The following is a 20,315-nucleotide window of genomic DNA, read 5'->3' as shown; positions in this document are numbered from 1 at the left end:
CTTTTTTCCATTTCCAGGAGTGTATTTTCTCTCTGTACACTAGCGAGATTGAGCAATACCCACACGGCACTAAAAACAATCTCTCTACCTGCAAAGTCTCGATACCTATCACGCTATATGACGATAACAGTACGGACAGCAACCACGGGAAAAACGGTGTACGCAAACTGATAAAGTGGGAAATCGCCGTAGCTGCGCAGTTTGTGCGTATCATTTGTTGATGCAGCAACTCTCCAAAGACTCAGTTACTATTAAGCTACCATCATCACATTGACAACAACACAAAAACAATGACTGCTGGAAAAACAGGCTGCACGTACTTGATAACAGTATAGTCACCACCATATTTTTGTCTTACATGTGAACCACTCTTTCCTGGAAGTCTCCCAATTAACCGAAGACGACTATTGGCATTCCCTATCATTGTTCTCACAGGGTCATTCCATCTCGTACCGCTTTGCAACGTTACGCCCTGATATTTAAACAATTTAATTCTCTCAAGCAGGACGCTTGTAATACTGTATCCAAACATTACAGGTTTGTCCTTCCTACTCATCTACATTAACTTACATTTTTCCACATTTAGGGTTAGCTGCCATTCATCACACCAACTAAAATTTTTGTCTAAGTCGTCTTATATCTTCCTACTGTCAGAAAACTTCGACACCTTACCGTACACCACGACATCATCAGCAACTGTAGATTGCTGCCCACCCCGTCCGCCAAATCATTTATGTATATAGAGAACAAGAGGGTCGTATCACACTTCCCTGGGGACTCCTGACGATAACCTTGTCTCCGATGAACACTCGCCATCGAGGACAATGTACCGACCTCTATTACTTGGAGTTTGTGGTAAGCTCCTATGGGACCAAACTGCTGACGTCATCGGTCCCTAGGCTAACACAGTACTTAATCTAACTTAAACTAGAATGAGATTTTCACTCTGCAGCGGAGTGTGCGCTGATATGAAACTTGCTGGCAGATTAAAACTGTGTGCCCGACCGAGACTCGAACTCGGGACCTTTGCCTTTCGCGGGCAAGAGCTCTACCATCTGAGCTACCGAAGCACGACTCACGCCCCGTCCTCACAGCTGTACTTCTGCCAGTATCTCGTCTCCTACCTTCCAAACTTTACAGAAGCTCTCCTGCGAAACTTTCAGAACTAGCGCTCCTGAAAGAAAGGATATAGCGGAGACATGGCGTAGCCACAGCCTGGGGGATGTTTCCAGAATGAGATTTTCACTCTGCAGCGGAGTGTGCGCTGACATGAAACTTCCTGGCAGATTAAAACTGTGTGCCCGACCGAGACTCGAACTCGGGACCTTTGCCTTTCCCGGGCAAGAGCTCTACCATCTGAGCTACCGAAGCACGACTCACGCCCGGTACTCACAGCTTTACTTCTGCCAGTATCTCGTCTCCTACCTTACAAACTTTACAGAAGGTCTCCTGCGAACCTTGCAGAACTAGCGCTCCTGAAAGAAAGGATATAACGGAGACATGGCTTAGCCACAGCCTGGGGGAGGTTTCCAGAATGAGATTTTCACTCTGCAGCGGAGTGTGCGCTGTAAAGTTTGGAAGGTAGGAGACGAGATACTGGCAGAAGTAAAGCTGTGAGTACCGGGCGTGAGTCGTGCTTCGGTAGCTCAGATGGTAGAGCACTTGCCCGCGAAAGGCAAAGGTCCCGAGTTCGAGTCTCGGTCGGGCACACAGTTTTAATCTGCCAGGAAGTTTCATAACTTAAACTAACTTATGCTAAGGACAACACAGACACCCATGCCCAAGGGAGGACTCGAACCTCCGACGGGGGGAGCCGCGCAAACCGTGGCAAGGCGCCCAAGACCGTGCGGACTCTATTATTTAAAAAGTCTTCGAGCCACTGTGAACTTATGGCATATGCCCGTACCTTCGTTAATAGCCTGCAATGGGGTATCGTGTCAGATGCTTTCCCGAACTCAAGAAATATGGAATTTGCCTGTTGCCTTTCATCCATAGTTTGCAGTATATTGAGTGAGAAAAGGGCAAGCTGAGTTTCGAACGAGCGATGCCTTCTATAAGCGTGCTGTTTCGTGGAGATAATCTTTTCAGTTTCACCTAAGTTTATTGTATTCGAACTGAGAATATGTTCAAGGATTCTGCAGCGAACCGAATTTAGGGATATTGGTCTGCAATTTTGCTGGTCTGTTCCTTTACCCTTCCTACTCGCTGGAGTCACTTGCGTCTTTTTCTAGTCTCTTTGGACTTTGTGCTGGGCGAGAGGTTCGCGATAAATGCAAGCTAGGTAAGTGGCCCGTGCCAATTTGGCAACAAGGATACGCCCCGTCACTGGTCTAACTCAGTACAGAGCTTGTTTCGCAAAGCCTCCACTCCCCTACCACAGTATACCTTGCGATTTTTACCTTTGAAGTTCATAAAGAATTATGTGTATGTGCCTCCGGTACACACTCATCTATTCCCCTTGTTGTTGTTGTTGCTGTTGTTGTGGTCTTCAGTCCTGAGACTGGTTTGATGCAGCTCTCCATGCTATTCTATCCTGTGCAAGCTTCTTCATCTCCCAGTACCTACTGCAGCCTACATCCTTCCGAATCTGCTTAGTGTATTCATCTCTTGGACTCCCTCTACGATTTTTACCCTCCACGCTGCCCTCCAATACTAAATTGGTGATCCCTCGATGTCTCAGAACATGTCCTACCAACTGATCCCTTCTTCTAGTCAAGTTGTGCCACAAGCTCCTCTTCTCCCCAATTCTATTCAATACCTCCTCATTAGTTATGTGATCTACCCATCTAATCTTCAGCATTCTTCTGTAGCACCACATTTCGAAAGCTTCTATTCTCTTCTTGTCTAAACTATTTATCGTCCACGTTTCACTTCCATACATGGCTACACTCCATACAAATACTTTCAGAAACGACTTCCTGACACTTAAATCTACACTCGATGTTAAAAAATTTTTCTTCTTCAGAAACGCTTTCCTTGCCATTGCCAGTCTACATTTTATATCCTCTCTACTTCGACCATCATCAGTTATTTTGCTCCCCAAATAACAAAACTCCTTTACTACTTTCAGTGTCTCATTTCCTAATCTAATTCCCTCAGCATCACCCGACTTAATTAGACTACATTCCATTATCCTAGTTTTGCTTTTGTTGATGTTAAGAAACAGTATTGAAGCAGCTGTTACAACAACTCCAGACCAGTGGCGTTGCGTGGTTGTAAAGGTTGGGTAGACTCTACAGTTATTATAGGGTGACAAAATAGTACCATAAACAATAATTTAAACAAATGAAACAAAATGAATCATAAAACAACAACAACTACTACTACTACCACTACCACTACCACCGCCACTAATAATAATAATAATATTAATAATAATAATAGCTAACTTGTTCAAGAAAGGATGACAAATTTGTAGAACTCCAGCAGCAAGAAAAGAAGCACTTATATTTTCTTGTACACAAGTGCAATGCGCCTGTCTTTTCGTTACACGAATAAGTCTATAACTCGGTCTACAAAGATCTGATCACTGGATAGCTCTCCAAGTAGTGTCTTTTCCATTGCTAACGTGTTCAAACACGACAGCCGGGTGTTGGACATTGAACTGCTTAAATAATTCTTCTCTCGTTTAAGAGGACGCATGCTTCGTTCTATGCTTGCTGTAATTGCGGGTAGGGTCAAAACCAAAAGCAGGAACTTCGTTGTTTCTTCATAAATAGAGTTTAAATCATTGTTGACAAAGTACTTTAAGAGGATTCTTGGAGATAAGTGTTTTTTTCTCATCAGCGTATATGTTACACAGTTCATGCTCAAGTTGTTCTTGTTCGTAAAAAGGACACTGTTCTAATAACTGAAGCAGTTTCAACTTTGGGAATTCTTTTTGATAGTTTGGAGAACACTTTTCGTTCAGAAGTTCAACAAACTGAATTTGGGATAAACTCTTTAAATCTTCTTTCCATCTGAACAATTTGCAAGTCCATTATCTCGTAAGTTAATGCACTGAGAGGTTTCTTTTGACTGTCACAGGATAAGTTGCCATTCAAACAGAAGCTGCATTTAATGCATTCATCAACGAATGTTTCCGTTCTTAATTGTCATAACTTTCTCAAAACAGTTCTTATTTCGTCGTGGCAAGCAATTACACTGACAGATTATGACTGAAGAACATTAAAGAGATGATCGACCTAAACAAAGCACCCTCGGTAGATGCAAAGCACGTAGATAAACATAGGGTCATCCATTCGTCGTTTCATTCCCGCAGCACAGCGCAAAGATTCTGGGTCCCATTGAGAGTTTGTATCATCAATTATATAATTAAAAGCACCATATAACTCTGAGAAATGACTAAATATTGTTGAAACTGCCCTGGAACGAAAGTTTCAGCGAGAGTTGCTCGCGTCTGGCAGTTTAAATCCTTTCTCAGTTAGCAATACAGTTCGTTTTGATGATTTGCTGAAAAACGAATGGAATGTAGTACTACCACTTACAAACATGCGTACTTGTCATATGATTTTGGAGGCATCCAACAGTACCAAATTCAGATGGTGTGCTTAACAATAAATAAACAGCGCATGGGGACAGAACTGCTTCACCAATTGCTGTAGTCCTCTTTCTCTGCCCACAATTACTGAAGCGCCATCATCTGTTTGACTAACCACTTTTCCTTACACATTCCATTCTTTCAATACTGCATGAATAATGTTTGACAAACCTTCAGCAGTTTAATCTCCAGAAACATCGGTAAAAAAACCAACGAATCTTTCCTCAATTTTTTCTGCAATACAGTATCTGAATATTATAATCATTTGACTCTTGCGTGACGTGTCTAATGTTTCATCAGCCTGAATCGAAATGAAATTGCAGTTCTGAATTTGAGATTTTATTTTCTCATTAACTGCCAGAGTTATCATTTCTATTACATCGTTCTGTATATATGGAGAAGTTCCTTTAAAAGTTGAAGATGATGACAGATGGTCTCTGATTAACTGCTCTCCTTGAGCTAGTAAATCCAACAATTCCAGATAGTTACCGTAGTTGCTATAGGATTTGTCTTCTCGATGGCCGCAAAAGGCTAGTTCTTGTTTACAAATAAATACAATTGCCTGAATAAGACGAGCCAATACTCTCCTGTTGGATGCAACTTGTTCATTTTATTTTGTTGCCGTCAGACGAGCGGCTTCAGAAAGGGCGCGCTCAAGTCTACTTTTGCCCAATAACTGAAATGATTCTTTGTTCTGCAGGTGACGTTTTGATATCTGATGCTTTTGTGCTTTCCTGTCAAAGTTATTTATTGTACAAATGCCCTCACTGCACCATTCCTTTTCACCACCGAACAGAAGACATATATAACGATGTAATCTGTTATTAACTGCATTCGCAGTCAGCCAAGTATACTTTTCGTACCAGGCTGTCTGAAAAGTGCGTTTTTGTTTGGCTTCACTTAAAACTACACTGAGTATAGGAAAAGGTCATTTGTCCTTCAATTCGCACTTTTTTCGTTCGTTAATGTAAAAAAAGGCGTTTTTAATAAAAAAAATCTATAAGGTGTTCAGTTGCTGGCTCACTCATGTTGGCGACACAACGAAAATATGCGCTAAAATCACACAAGAATGACTATGAACACAAACCGCGCGACTATTCACTTCCGTGTTAAAAGCCAGCATAGAAGCGCCAGAGACTAGTCTCGATACCTGCTAGCAAGTGCAGCGCACCGGCCTTCGTGGAGAGGGGAAGTGGAGGGGAGCCGTGAACGCTCAGGCGCACTCAGCCAGGTAAGGGAAGGGGAGGGAGGCAGAGACTGGGAGCAGTCGAGTCTCAAGCAGGCAGATACATGAACACGCAGGGTGTGGCGCGGGCTACAAAACTGAAGTCTTCGCACATTTAGAGCTCTTAGCAGAAAGTTATTTATACACTCCTGGAAATGGAAAAAAGAACACATTGACACCGGTGTGTCAGACCCACCATACTTGCTCCGGACACTGCGAGAGGGCTGTACAAGCAATGATCACACGCACGGCACAGCGGACACACCAGGAACCGCGGTGTTGGCCGTCGAATGGCGCTAGCTGCGCAGCATTTGTGCACCGCCGCCGTCAGTGTCAGCCAGTTTGCCGTGGCATACGGACCTCCATCGCAGTCTTTAACACTGGTAGCATGCCGCGACAGCGTGGACGTGAACCGTATGTGCAGTTGACGGACTTTGAGCGAGGGCGTATAGTGGGCATGCGGGAGGCCGGGTGGACGTACCGCCGAATTGCTCAACACGTGTGGCGTGAGGTCTCCACAGTACATCGATGTTGTCGCCAGTGGTCGGCGGAAGGTGCACGTGCCCGTCGACCTGGGACCGGACCGCAGCGACGCACGGATGCACGCCAAGACCGTAGGATCCTACGCAGTGCCGTAGGGGACCGCACCGCCACTTCCCAGCAAATTAGGGACACTGTTGCTCCTGGGGTATCGGCGAGGACCATTCGCAACCGTCTCCATGAAGCTGGGCTACGGTCCCGCACACCGTTAGGCCGTCCTCCGCTCACGCCCCAACATCGTGCAGCCCGCCTCCAGTGGTGTCGCGACAGGCGTGAATGGAGGGACGAATGGAGACGTGTCGTCTTCAGCGATGAGAGTCGCTTCTGCCTTGGTGCCAATGATGGTCGTATGCGTGTTTGGCGCCGTGCAGGTGAGCGCCACAATCAGGACTGCATACGACCAAGGCACACAGGGCCAACACCCGTCATCATGGTGTGGGGAGCGATCTCCTACACTGGCCGTACACCACTGGTGATCGTCGAGGGGACACTGAATAGTGCACGGTACATCCAAACCGTCATCGAACCCATCGTTCTACCATTCCTATACCGGCAAGGGAACTTGCTGTTCCAACAGGACAATGCACGTCCGCATGTATCCCGTGCCACCCAACGTGCTCTAGAAGGTGTAAGTCAACTACCCTGGCCAGCAAGATCTCCGGATCTGTCCCCCATTGAGCATGTTTGGGACTGGATGAAGCGTCGTCTCACGCGGTCTGCACGTCCAGCACGAACGCTGGTCCAACTGAGGCGCCAGGTGGAAATGGCATGGCAAGCCGTTCCACAGACATCCAGCATCTCTACGATCGTCTCCATGGGAGAATAGCAGCCTGCATTGCTGCGAAAGGTGGATGTACACTGTACTAGTGCCGACATTGTGCATGCTCTGTTGCCTGTGTCTATGTGCCTGTGGTTCTGTCAGTGTGATCATGTGATGTATCTGACCCCAGGAATGTGTCAATAAAGTTTCCCCTTCCTGGGACAATGAATTCACGGTGTTCTTATTTCAATTTCCAGGAGTGTATTTTTGTTATGAATTACTATTGCATCTTTTTTAAGCAGGAATACAGGGGAGACTAAGTCTCAAAGTCTCGCCTCACGCTACGCCCCTGCTCCAGACACAGTTTTGGAAACTCGTCTATCAACTCGACGTGTGCTGTGTGACCAATAGTTCTCACAATGAACGCTTGTAAGAGAAACTGTTTTTAGTTGCTCTTTCATTTGATGTATTTTTTATAATTGTAAGTTGAATGTAATTTCTTGCTACAAAGCCTTAAAACCGGTCTATTCATTTTGAAACGCTATGTACGTTTGTATAATCACCTGTTGGTGTTGCACAAAAAAATTTATCCAGTACACGTCATCTGTTAGGCTCGTTTGTCAGACACCCGTGGCGGAGGGTGCGCGTTTATCCAACTGTTGTCAGCACAATACCAGCGAACTAAACAGTTGACAAATGCTGGCATAGGCTTTAGTTTTTTCAAACATCTGTGAACTTGGATCCCGATTTTTCTACCGATACTGTAAAGCCCCCTGTCGTTTTGCATAGCTTTATGCGTAACAGAGATGGCTATGAAACTTTTAAGACATATTACCGATGATTGGACATCAACGACTGCAGACACATAGACAGGTACGTGGAGGAATTACAGCCAGTAATGTGAGGGGCATTATGTTTTTACTTCAACTGGATCTGTAAATAGGCAGTTTTCTAGAACGTAATTTTTGAAACGATTGTCATTATTCCATTCACTGTAAGCACGTTTTTTTCCTTAAAAATGGCATAATAAAGCATCTTTGAGTCACGGAACAATTACCATATTCATTTTCTCCCATCTGGTTCGTGTACTGATATGATTCACTCAGTCCCTTCAGTACATCAAACTACGCTATTTTCTCGAACTTCCAGCATACTAGAGTAGCTTGGGTCGTTATCTGTATCCACTGTAAATCTTCATTGTACACTTTTTACATTTTCGGAAATGCCATTTTCGACTTTGTTATGATGGTTTTCAAATGGGCTCGGCCCGACCTAGTCATCAAATGCATAACAAGTAAAAATTTGCAACTTCGATTGATTTTGTTCGAATCCTATCCTCGCTTGAATTTTCTCATTTTGAGAAGATCGAAGGAGCCATCTGTATTAGTTACTAAGTACATTCCGCAGCCAAGATCGCATAAACATATCTTTATTTAAAACAAATAGTTTCGACAGACTACGCTGTCATCTTCAGGTCTTAAAAAACTTTTTGTTTTTAATGACTTCATTTCACGTAGGACCTCACGCCAAGTTGCCATGTCGATTGAAATCAGCACATTATAAATTGTTTATCATAACTAAAATATTTAAAAACGTAAAGCACCTTATGCAGATGGCCTTGACCTGAATCATGTTGAACATTTGTGGGACATAATAGAGAGGTCAGTTCGTGCACAAAATACTGCACCGTCAACACTTTCGCAATACTGGGCGGCTATAGAGCCAGCATGGCTCAGTATTTCTGCAGGGAACTTCCAACGACTTGTTCAGTCAATACCAATTCGAGTTGAAGCACTATATCTGGCAAAAGGAGGTCCAACACGATTTTAGGACTTTTGTCGCCACAGTGTGGAGGGTGATGCAGTATAGCCAACCCATCTTGACATAGTGGAGTGCAGTGTTTTCCCTCGCCGGTATAGTCTCATAGTTATTAACGATTCAGATATGACTTTATTACACTAGTGGCCATTAAAATTGCTACATCAAGAAGAAATGCAGATGATAAACGGGTATTCATTGGACAAATATATTATACTATAACTGAGATGTGATTACATTTTCACGCAATTTGGGTACATAGGTCCTGAGAAATCAGTACCCAGAACAACCACCTCTGGCCATAATAACGGCCTTGCTACACCTGGGCATTGAGTCAAACAGAGCTTGGATGGCATGTACAGGTACAGCTGCCCATGCAGCTTCAACACGATACCACAGTTCATCAAGAGTAGTGACTGGCGTATTGTGACGAGCCAGTTGCTCGGCCACCATTGACCAGACGTTTTCAATTGGTGAGAGATCTGAAGAATGTGCTGGACAGGGCAGCAGTCGAACATTTTCTGTGTCCACAAAGCCCAGTACAGGACCTGCAACATGCGGTCGTGCATTATCCTGCTGAAATGTAGGGTTTTGCAGGGATCGAATGAAGGGTAGAGCCACGAGTCGTAACACATGTGAAATGTAACGTCCACTGTTCAAAGTGCCGTCAGTGCGAACAAGAGGTGACCGAGACCTGTAACCAATGGCACCCCATACCATCACGCCGAGTGATACGCCAGTATGGCGATGACGAATACAAGCTTCTAATGTGCGTTCATCGCAATGTCGCCAAACACGTATGCGACCATCATGATGCTGTAAACAGAACCTGGATTCATCCGAAAAAATGACGTTTTGGCTTTTGTGCACCCAGGTGTGTCGTTGAGTACACCATCTCAGGCACTCCTGTCTGTGATGCAGCGTCAAAGGTAAACGCAGCCATGGTCTCCGAGCGGATAGTCCATGCTGCTGCAAACGTCGTCGAACTGTTCGTGCAGATGGTTGTTGTCTTGCAAACGTCCCCATCTGTTGACTCAGGGATCGAGACGTGGCTGCACGATCCGTTACAGCCATGCAGTTAAGATGCCTGTCATCTCGACTGCTAGTGATATGAGGCCGTTGGGATCCAGCACGGCGTTCTTTATTACCCTCCTGAACCCACCTGTTCCATATTCTGCTAACAGTCACTGGCTCTCGACCAACGCGAGCAGCAATGTCGATAAACCGCAATCACGATAGGCTACTATCCGATGTTTATCAAAGTCGGAAACGTGATGGTACGCATTTCTCCTCCTTACATGAGGCATCACATCAACGTTTCACCAGGCAACGCCGGTCAACCGCTGTTTGTGTATGAGTAATCGGTTGTAAACTTTCCTCATGTCAGTACGTTGTGGGTGTCGCCCCCGGCGCCAACCTTGTGTGAATGCTCTGAAATCTAATCATTTGCATATCACAGCATCTTCTTCCTGTCGATTAAATTTCGCATCTGTAGCACGTCATCTTCGTAGTGTAGCAATTTTCATGGACAGTTGTGTATGTCACACAGTAGTTACCACCGACAAGAGAACAAGTGCAGTGTATCGTGTTCTTGACTGTGACTCGCAGCACGGCCAGTAATGCGGCTGTGCGTGGTTGCGGCGGCCGCGGCGCTGCTGCTGCTGGCGGGGGCGGCGACTGCGGAGAGCGACCCCGCGCTGGTGGCGAGGGCGGTGGAGGCGCTGCGGGCCGTGCGGGGGCGGTGGAGGCGGCGCCGGGCGGCGGAGGCGGCGTGCCCGCGCCAGGAGCCCAAGCCGCGCGTCTTCTTCGGCACGCCCGCCAAGCTCAAGCAGTTCCCCAACGCGGCGCTGGCCGTGGTGCTGTTCAGAGCCTGCACCGCCACCATCGTGCACACCCGCTTCCTGCTGCTCAGCTCCTGGTGCACGGCCGGCCGCGTCCAGGATGGCAAGTCACTCCATCGATCATTTTTCCATCTCTGCCAGTAGTCATACACTGAAGAGCCAAAGAAACTGGTACACCTGCCTAATATCGTGTATGGCCGCCGCGAACACACACAAGTGCTGCAACACGACGTGGCATGGACTCGACTAATGTCTGAAGTAGTGCCGCAGGGAACTGACACTATGAATCTGGCAGAGCTGGCCATAACCCATAAGAGTAGGAGGAGGTGGTTGTAAGGCATCCCAGATATGCTCAATAATATTCATGTCTGGGAAGTCTGCTGGCCAGCGGAAGTGTTTAAACTCAGAAGAGTGTTCCTGGAGCCACTCCGTAGCAATTCTGCACATCTGGGGTGTCGCATTGCCCTGCTGGAGTTGCCCAAGTCCGTCGGAATGCACAAAGGACATGAATGGACACAGGTGTTCAGAGTGGATGCTAAAGTAAGTGCCACCTATCAGAGTCGTATTTAGACATATCAGGGGTCCCATATCACTCCAACTGCACGCGCCCTACTCCAGCTTGAACAGTCGTCTACTGACATGCTAGGTCCTTGACTCACGAGGTTGTCACCATACCCGAACACGTCCATCCGTTCCCTACAATTTCAAACGAGACTCGCCCGACCAGGCAGCATGTTTCCAGTCATGAACAGTCCAATGTCGTTGTTGATGGGCCCAGGTGAGGCGTAAAGCTCTTTGTCATGCAGTCACCATCTGGTACCGCGCACCGCGGAATTTGAATCCCCGCCAGACATCATGGACGTCGAAGACCCCTAGAGGTCTCTGCACCATCGCGCCGTAAGCTGTGGCGGCGTGCGCCTCTTAGCCGGCACTTATTTAGTGTGAGGGCGCCTCAGTAAAACACGTGGTTCCAGCGGCCAATAGCGGCGCCCCCGTTAGAGTATTTAAGCGCCTGCCTCTCGCTCAGCCAGGCGCACTCTCCTTTCCCCCCTTTTTTGTTTTCCCATCTTCTGTCCCGTTTCCCCCCACCTGCTCTCGACTGTGGTGTCACATTTGCCAACTTTTTCGTGCAGTGTTCCAGTGACTATTCAGCGTTGTTTGTCTTTCTCGTGTTGCGAACAGAAACCATGCTGTCGCTGGGTGTGAATTTTATGTCTTTTGCGAACAGAATCGAGACTGTCGCCGTGTTTTTTAATTGTCTATTGTTTTCCCTGTCTGCTCCGTCTGTATTTTTATTAGCATCATCATCCCTCTGTTGTTTGTTTTAAGTTCCACGATTTCTTTTCGCCTTGTTACTCTCTAAGACCCCGATTTTATCGCCTGTTTTTTATTATTATTTGTTCTCCTGATCTCTGTCACAAAATCTGTAGGCTGAAGACGGCATACTAAGCTGCTGCCAGCCCGCCCCCTTCGGGGGGAATTGAAATTCAATAAAGAAAAAAAAAAAAAAAAGCTCAGCCAGCACCTACAAATCCTTAATCCGTCCCATCCTCTGTTATGCCAGTCCTGCCTAGATGTCTGCCCCCCCCCCCCCCAAATTCTATAAGTCCCTCCAGATCCTTGAGCGTCATGCACTCCGCCTCACCTTCCGTCCCCCATGCGGATCCTCTATGATCTCATTCCTTTCCCCCATCTGCTCCTATTCCTCCAACATATCCGCATCCTCTACACCTCCCGCCGCCTTGAACCCCCTCACCCCCTGGTTGCTCCTCTCCTCTCCCATCCCCTCCCCCTGCCACGTCTTCACTGTTGTGTCCCCCCTACCCTCCATCTCTACACCCTACATCTCCTTTCCCAAGGTGGCTTCCATCAACTCCCCCTCCCGGATGATGCCCTCTCTCCCTCCATTTATCCCTCCTATCAACTCTGATCCTCACTCCCCCTCCTTTCCTCTGTCCTTTTCCCGGGCTCCCTCTCCCCCCCTTCCATCCTCTTTCTTCCCCACCTCCCCTCTCTTTGCCCCCTTCTCTTCCCCGAGTCCTTTTACATTTCCCTCCTCTGCCTCCTCTCATTCCCTCTCGCGTCTGCCCTTCTCCCCCTTTATTAGTACTCTCCCTCCTTTGTTCCCCCCAGCATTTCGTTTTTTCCTCTGCTCCCTCCTTGTTTTCCCCCTCCTCCAGCTCCCCCCCCCCACCCCATCTGCCTTTGGCTCGGGAGTGCCATATTTGTGCCGCCATTTTCGTGCAGTGTTTTACGGTGTGTTTTTCCAGTGAGTGTTCCGTGTTGTGTCCTTTGGGAAGTGTAGCGAACAGCCATCATACTGTCGCTGGGTGTGATTTTTTATCTCTTGCGACCAGAGACCAGACTGTCGCCATGTTTTTTAACTGTGTGTCTACTATGTTACTTGTCTGATTCCTGTGTATTTTATCAACATTGCCAACCCCTTTTGCTTTCTGTTTTAACTTTCCGCATTTTTACGCCATTTTACACTTAAGTCACCATTTTATCGCCTGTTTTTCCTTGTTTCTTTCTTCTTCCTTTTTTTAAAAAAAAGTCTGTAGGCTGTAGAGCAGCGTACTAAGCTGCTGCCAGCCCGCCCCCATCGGGGGAATTGAAAATCAATAAAAAAAAAAAAGAACTGGAGCGGCAGTCTTGCGGCTCACTCTGAAGATGGTTGAAAAAAAAAAAAAAAAAAGCTCAGCCAGCCAGTCTAACCTTGCGTACGTATCTGGACACATCGCCTCGCCTTAGACAGCTTGTTTACTTTCTTGTTCGGTGCACGAGTGGACGTGGTTGTTAGATTTTCTTGTGAGTCCGTTGTTTCGATCTTGTTGTTGTTCGTTCTGTCCTTCGTTGGTCGCGTCCGTCCCCTCACACTGTGTTGCTATTCGCGGGTCTCTCCACGGGTCCCGCCGCGCTTTCCGTCACTTCAACCCTGCGACCGTCCCGGTCGCCGTTACAACACACCAAGCTACACGAGTGGACCTTCGGCTCTGAAAGGTCATATCAATGATGTTCCGTTGAACGATTCTCACGTTGACACTGGTTGATGGCCCAGCATTGAAATCTGCAGCAATTTGCGGAAGCCTTTGCGCTTCTGTCACGTTGAACGATTTTCTTCAGTCGTCGTTGGTGCCGTGCTTGCAAGGTCTTTTTCCGGCTGCAGTAATGTCGGAGATTTGATCTTTTACCGAATTCCTGATATTTACGGTACGCTCGTGAAGTGGCTGTACGGGAAAATCGCCACTTCATCGCTTCCTCGGAGATGCTGTGTCCCATCGCTCATGTCCCGACTATAACACCACGTTCAAACTCACTTAAATCTTGATAACCTGCCGTTGTAGCAGCAGTAACCGATCTAACTACTGCGCCAGACACTTGTCTTTTACAGGTGTTGCCGACCGTAGTGCCATATTTTGCCTGTGTACGTATATCTGTATTGGAATACGCATGCCTATACCAGCTTCTTTGGCGCTTCAGTGTATTTTCTAATTGCCCGACTGTTACGCAGTAGCTGTACTGTACTCGCCTGCCCTGTCTACGTGGTCTGTTCAAAAACTTTGTCCACAAAATTTTTCTGCGCTTACCTTTTATTTATTGTGCATGGTCTCCTTCGAAATACTCTCCTACACAGTTGACGCACCGCACCCAACGCTATTTCCACTCCAGGAAGCAGTGTCGGTATGCCTCTTACTGGATCGCGCGAAGAGCCGTCTGCGAATTTTCTTTTATCTCGTCTCTTGTGGAAAATCCTCGTCCTTTTAACGGAATTTTCAACTTTGCAAATAAAAGAAGTCCGCAGGGGCGAGGTCTCGAGAGTACGAAGGATGAGGCACACTGATTTCGTTTTTGTGCAACAGGCAAGCACCAACAGGGACGAATGTGCCGATGCTTTAGCGTAATGCAAGAGCCCTGAATTGTCTCACCGCATTTCAGGCCGTTTCCTTCTCACATTTTTCTGTAGACGTCGCCACACGTCCCGATAGTACCATCGATTAACAGTGAGTCCCAGTTGCACGAATTGATGATGAACTAATCCTTCAAAGTCGGAGAAAACTATCAGCATGGCTTTGACATTTTACCTGACCTGACGAGCTTGGAGAACATCCCCGACCTATTGTGAAGATTGAATCTTGGTCTCAAATGGCTCTGAGCACTATGCGACTTAACTTCTGAGGTCGTCAGTCGCCTAGAACTGAGAACTAATTAAACCTAACTAACCTAAGGACATCACACCCATCCATGCCCGAGAGAGGATTCGAACCTGCGACCATAGCGGTCGCTCGGTTCAAGACTGTAGCGCCTAGAACCGCACGGCCAATCTGAATCTTGGTCTCATCATCATAACTGTGGGCCCATGTCTCATCGCCAGTTATGATTCTCTTAAGACACACCGCGTTCTCATTTGTGCGATCCAAAAGCTCCTCGCAGACTGTGAGGCGAAAGTCTTTCTGGCCCTGACTCATGACCTGTGGGACGAACTTAGCGGCAACACGATGTATTCCAAGATGCTCTGCTATCATTTCATGACATGAATCCATCTGAACCGTTACATTATTCTGAAATCTCTCAGACAGACTTCGATTGGCACACACAATTTTGTTGACGTTCCTGACTGGAGCGTCGTCGGTAGACGTCGAAGGACGTACTGAACGAGGGTCACCTTTAATTTACGTCCGGTCAATTTTAAATCGAGTGAATCATTTTTAACACCGAGTACGGCTTAAGCACTCATCACCGTACGCTTCCAGCATCATTTTGTGTGTGTATGTGATGTTTGTGTGTGTATGTGATGTGTTTTTTTTTTAGTTTTTTTTTTTTTTTTAGTTTCACGCAAAATTTAATGCAGGCGCGGCGTAGCTCTCTATCTCTACTTTCTCGAAATTCGCTAACTATGCGACACAACGTTCTACTCAATACAGCACTGAACAATAATTAACAGACATACAACAATGAAACCTCGGCAGTTGCACATTAAACACAGACCTGTCCAGGGATGCCAACCGCATTTCCCTCCAAAACACCATTGGCGCGAAATTGCGAATGTTACGGAATTTTTTTGAACGGTCCTCATATTGAGTGAAATTTGTAAGTCCGACTTCCATTTAATACGATTTAGTATTGTACTGTACTTTGATGTTAATGACGGTATTATCGAACAGTAAACACACTTCACTCAGTTGTAAGAAGACGCAGTACGTACACCAGAAAAAAATTAAGTGTGCGCAGCCGCATCTTATATTCTTCACAGATTCCAGTACATAATAAAACAATTTGTGTTTCTGATATGGATTTAGCTGAGGGTTCTTAATCCATCGTTTCTCGTTATTCTTTTTGTTAGAGCTTCTCATTCAGAATCCGTTACACTTATCAATATTCAATAGAACTGTCACTACAGAATCAAACTATCCCTGCTACGCGAATGGTTTTAAGTTCTCAAAACTGACTTCTACGCAACGAATGATTAATCCAAGTAAAAATGACGGCAACAGGTACCGTTTATTAAAAATTCATTGCAGAACCTGCAACAGTTTTTGTCACTTCAAATTCACGTAAAGACTTTAAGATGAATCTACTTTATTGCTCCATAGCCAGAGTGCGTGAACGAGTTTGGATTACTACTTCGAAAGTCATTAATCTCTGCTGTTAATAAACAAAGAACTTGAAATTACTATCCTATAAACACTGTACCTTGTTATAACCAGTGCCTCTGAACATATTATAAAAAAATGAAATAATTCGGTTTATTTCCTTATTCCGAATTAATTATTGTAGAGAATCTTCTGGTATTTCTCAAGACATTACGACGAACACACTCTAAAGACATCACTGTAACTTTCTTAAAACGTGTAGATTGAAATAAGAAATATTGATTTATAGTTTTTTATTTCTATAAGGTCTTATTTTTTGCTTGTACTTTATTTTTATTATTTAAGTTCAGTATTTTGCACATTTTACAAAACGTCGTGACTGAGTGCTAGGAAATCAGTTTCATTCCCTCTAACGGAATACAAGAACAACAAAGAGAAAACAAAAAACTCTACGTGTTACCGTCATTTTACACTAACCTGAAGACAGTTCATAGACGAAACTAAGCCACTTCAGTCACTGACAGATATCGGATCCCACTAATGAACTCAAACTTAAAAGAGAATCATTCGTCGCTCCACCAATCAGCAAACTACAGCACAGACTCATGCAGTTTCGTAGTATGGTTCTAAATTTCAAGGGAAATTTTTTATACAGCCAGGAAAAATCACCGCTGTACCACTATTCAACGCTTTCTGCAGTACAAAATTGTTGAGGCTTTCGTGGCCACTTGTTGACAAACTGCCTATTGGCTTCTGTCTCGGGTTCTTCGGCCGACGTTCATCTAATGATTTTTCTGACGTTTCGCCAGCACGAGTGGCTGGCATTGTCAAAGCTTCACCCTCCATTGCCGGTGGTGAACTGGAGGCGAGCTCGCGGCCGCAGACTATATGTACCTGGCGCGCCAACGTCCGAGGGCTTCTCCACGGTCATTTCCGGTGCGGTTCTCCTCCTCCGGCCGAAGAACCCGAGACAGAAGCCAATAGGCAGTTTGTCAACAAGTGGCCACGAAAGCCTCAACAATTTTGTATTACGCCTCTACGGGGAGGAGATTTGCAGATTGTACCGACGCCTTGACCAACGACGGAAGAAGAAAGCGCGACTGATGTCGTCTCTCGCCTTTCTGTCACGGTGCCGAGATGAATGTGCTACACCGAAGTTCTTGAGATGCAAGCGCCTATTCACCACCGCCCAAGCACATCGTATCTACGACAGAATGGAACGAGCTTTTCTTCGTGAGCGAATACATACAACACGGAGAGACTTGGCAAGAACGGATCAGGAACTTCTGGACATTTTCTATCAACTAAGTAGCAAAATGCATCGAGACGACTGGGACAAGATCGACAGCATCACTCACAGGAGCATGCAGAACGAACTCGAGCGTTGCACCGAGCGGCAAAAGAAAAAGTTTGAAAGATGCCGGAAGCAGACCGACAAGGCGATTCCCGACATGTCACACACAGTGGTCAACCTCACTGAACGACAATTGACCGAAGAGGAAGTGTCTGTTCTTCAAAAAGGAGGGAATTTCGCTATCATCCCGAGAACTATACCCATGGAGGACATCATTGCCAACACCGAAGCAGCCATTCGGACCCTTCCTTGTGAAAGGGCAGAGGAAATACGCACTGAAACAGCCAGGATACTGCGCCGAGCAAAACCACCAGCTTGCAATCTGAAGAATGAAGAGGTACAAGCCACTAAGAAGCTCAACGCCGACAAGAGTATATTGGTACTACCTGCCGATAAGGGGAATGCGACCGTCGTAATGAAGACCGAAGATTATGAGCAAAAGATCCGAGACCTATTAGATCCGACGACGTACCGAAAACTAAGCGCAGATCCGACGCAGCGTATCACTCGGAATACGAATCGATTAATCAAGGCGTCTTCTCTGCCGGCGGACATACAGAGAAACCTGCGCAACACAGAAGCCCTACCACCTCGGCTGTATGGATTACCCAAGATCCATAAGAACAACGTTCCACTGAGACCGATCGTTAGCGCTCCTGGCTCAGCAACGTATAAACTGGCGAAACACTTGGCCTCTCTGCTCCAGCCACACGTGGGAAAGACCGACACATACATTAAGGACTCAGGACACTTCATTGAGAAGCTGAAGAAACTGAAACTTGCGCCAAACGACATCCTGGTCAGTTTTGATGTTGTTTCGTTATTTACGAAAGTGCCACTCAGCGACGCTCTGGAGCACATCGGTTCCATGTTCCCGCAAGACATCAAAAAGCTCTTCCATGCATGTCTCACCACGAGCTATTTCACGTGGAATGGCGATTTCTACGAACAGCTGGAAGGCGTCGCCATGGGTAGTCCTCTCAGTCCAGTGGTGGCCAACTTCTTCATGGAACAATTCGAAGCACAGGCACTGGACTCGGCGACCTTCAAACCTAAGGTGTGGTACAGGTACGTCGATGATACTTTCGTGGTGTGGAGCCATGGTGAAGAACAGCTCGGTGAATTCCTGAGACACTTGAACAGCCTCCATGCCAACATAACATTTACCATGGAAGTAGAAAAAGACAAACTGCCATTTCTAGATGTGCTGGTCACAAGGGACGGCGAAAACCTGGGACACAGCGTGTATCGAAAACCGACACACACGGACCGATACCTGCACAAACTGTCAAACCACCACCCGAGCCAAAAAAGAGGCATGATTAGTACGCTCGTAAAGAGAGCAGGACGAATATGTGAGCCTCAACACCTCAAACGAGAAATGCAACACCTGGAAACTGTTCTGAGGAGCAATGGGTACTCCACAAATTACATTAGAAGTGTAACAGAGCCAAACACTCGGCGAAGTAAGGAACCAGAAAAAGAACTGTCGGGTACGGCCTTTCTGCCATACATTCCCAGAGTGACGGACAGAATCGGCCGTATATTGCGCAAACACGGCGTAAAGACGATTTTCAAACCGACAAGGAAGATCAAAGAGTGTCTTAGATCGGCGAAGGAGAAAAGAGACCCACTTGCAATGTCGGGAATATACCGTATACCTTGCACATGCGGAAAAGTTTATGTCGGAATGACTGGACGATCCATTAACACCAGGATCAAAGAGCATAAGCGACATTGCAGGTTGGGGCAGGTGGAGAAATCGGCCGTGGCAGAGCACGCACTGAATGAGACCGACCACGTAATAAAATTCTCCGACACGGAAGTTCTGGCTGTAGAGAAGCACTATCACACGCGCTTGTTCAGAGAAGCTGTAGAAATCCAAAAACACGCGAACAGTTTCAACAAGAAGGAGGAAAGCCTTAAGGTAAACGGATCCTGGCTTCCCGTACTGCAGCGAACGACCGTCGCAGGTAGCAAGAGGAGAACCGCACCGGAAATGACCGTGGAGAAGCCCTCGGACGTTGGCGCGCCAGGTACATATAGTCTGCGGCCGCGAGCTCGCCTCCAGTTCACCACCGGCAATGGAGGGTGAAGCTTTGACAATGCCAGCCACTCGTGCTGGCGAAATGTCAGAAAAATCATTAGATGAACGTCGGCCGAAGAACCCGAGACAGAAGCCAATAGGCAGTTTGCTTTCTGCAGTCTTTCATCATAAAGTTTCCTGATTTAGTCGTTGCTAGGGACTGTCATATCAAATACTGTAACCACTTACACGTCTTGAAATGCCACCTTGCTCGATTAATTCGAAACCAATAACAACCAATAAATCAAAAGAAAGCTCACACTCAGTTTCCTTTGAGTTCGCCTACAGACCCACTAGCTTTACTTTAAAGGAAACAAATCTGATCCTCCGTCCTACCAAATCCACAATACTAATCAAAATTCCAAAAACATCGAAAATTAATAAGGACAGCAGAAGCAAAACTATTTATATTAATCTGCTTATTTGCATCAACACTTAAAAAGATGTTCCTAGCTATAAGATGAATTATCACGCACCAACATTTTCTTTTATAAATAAAAGGAACCTGTTCTCTTGGAGTCAGAGAAAATTTATAATACGGTCATTCGTACCTAGAATGC

General features: G+C 46.2%; 1 protein-coding gene across 1 annotated transcript in view; it reads left to right on the top strand.

Moving 5' to 3' along the window:
• LOC126106122 (uncharacterized) overlaps positions 1-20,315 on the top strand; it is a 246,989-nt gene that overhangs the window by 160,840 nt on the left and 65,834 nt on the right. The window contains exon 5 of the mRNA XM_049912367.1: positions 10,650-10,827. Coding sequence (XP_049768324.1) covers positions 10,650-10,827 — 178 coding nt within the window. The remainder of the gene's footprint in view (positions 1-10,649; positions 10,828-20,315) is intronic.

This window comes from Schistocerca cancellata, chromosome 10 (genome assembly GCF_023864275.1).
Source record: "Schistocerca cancellata isolate TAMUIC-IGC-003103 chromosome 10, iqSchCanc2.1, whole genome shotgun sequence".
Classification (NCBI taxonomy): Eukaryota; Metazoa; Arthropoda; class Insecta; order Orthoptera; family Acrididae; genus Schistocerca; species Schistocerca cancellata.
This window is presented reverse-complemented; position numbering and strand designations above follow the sequence as displayed.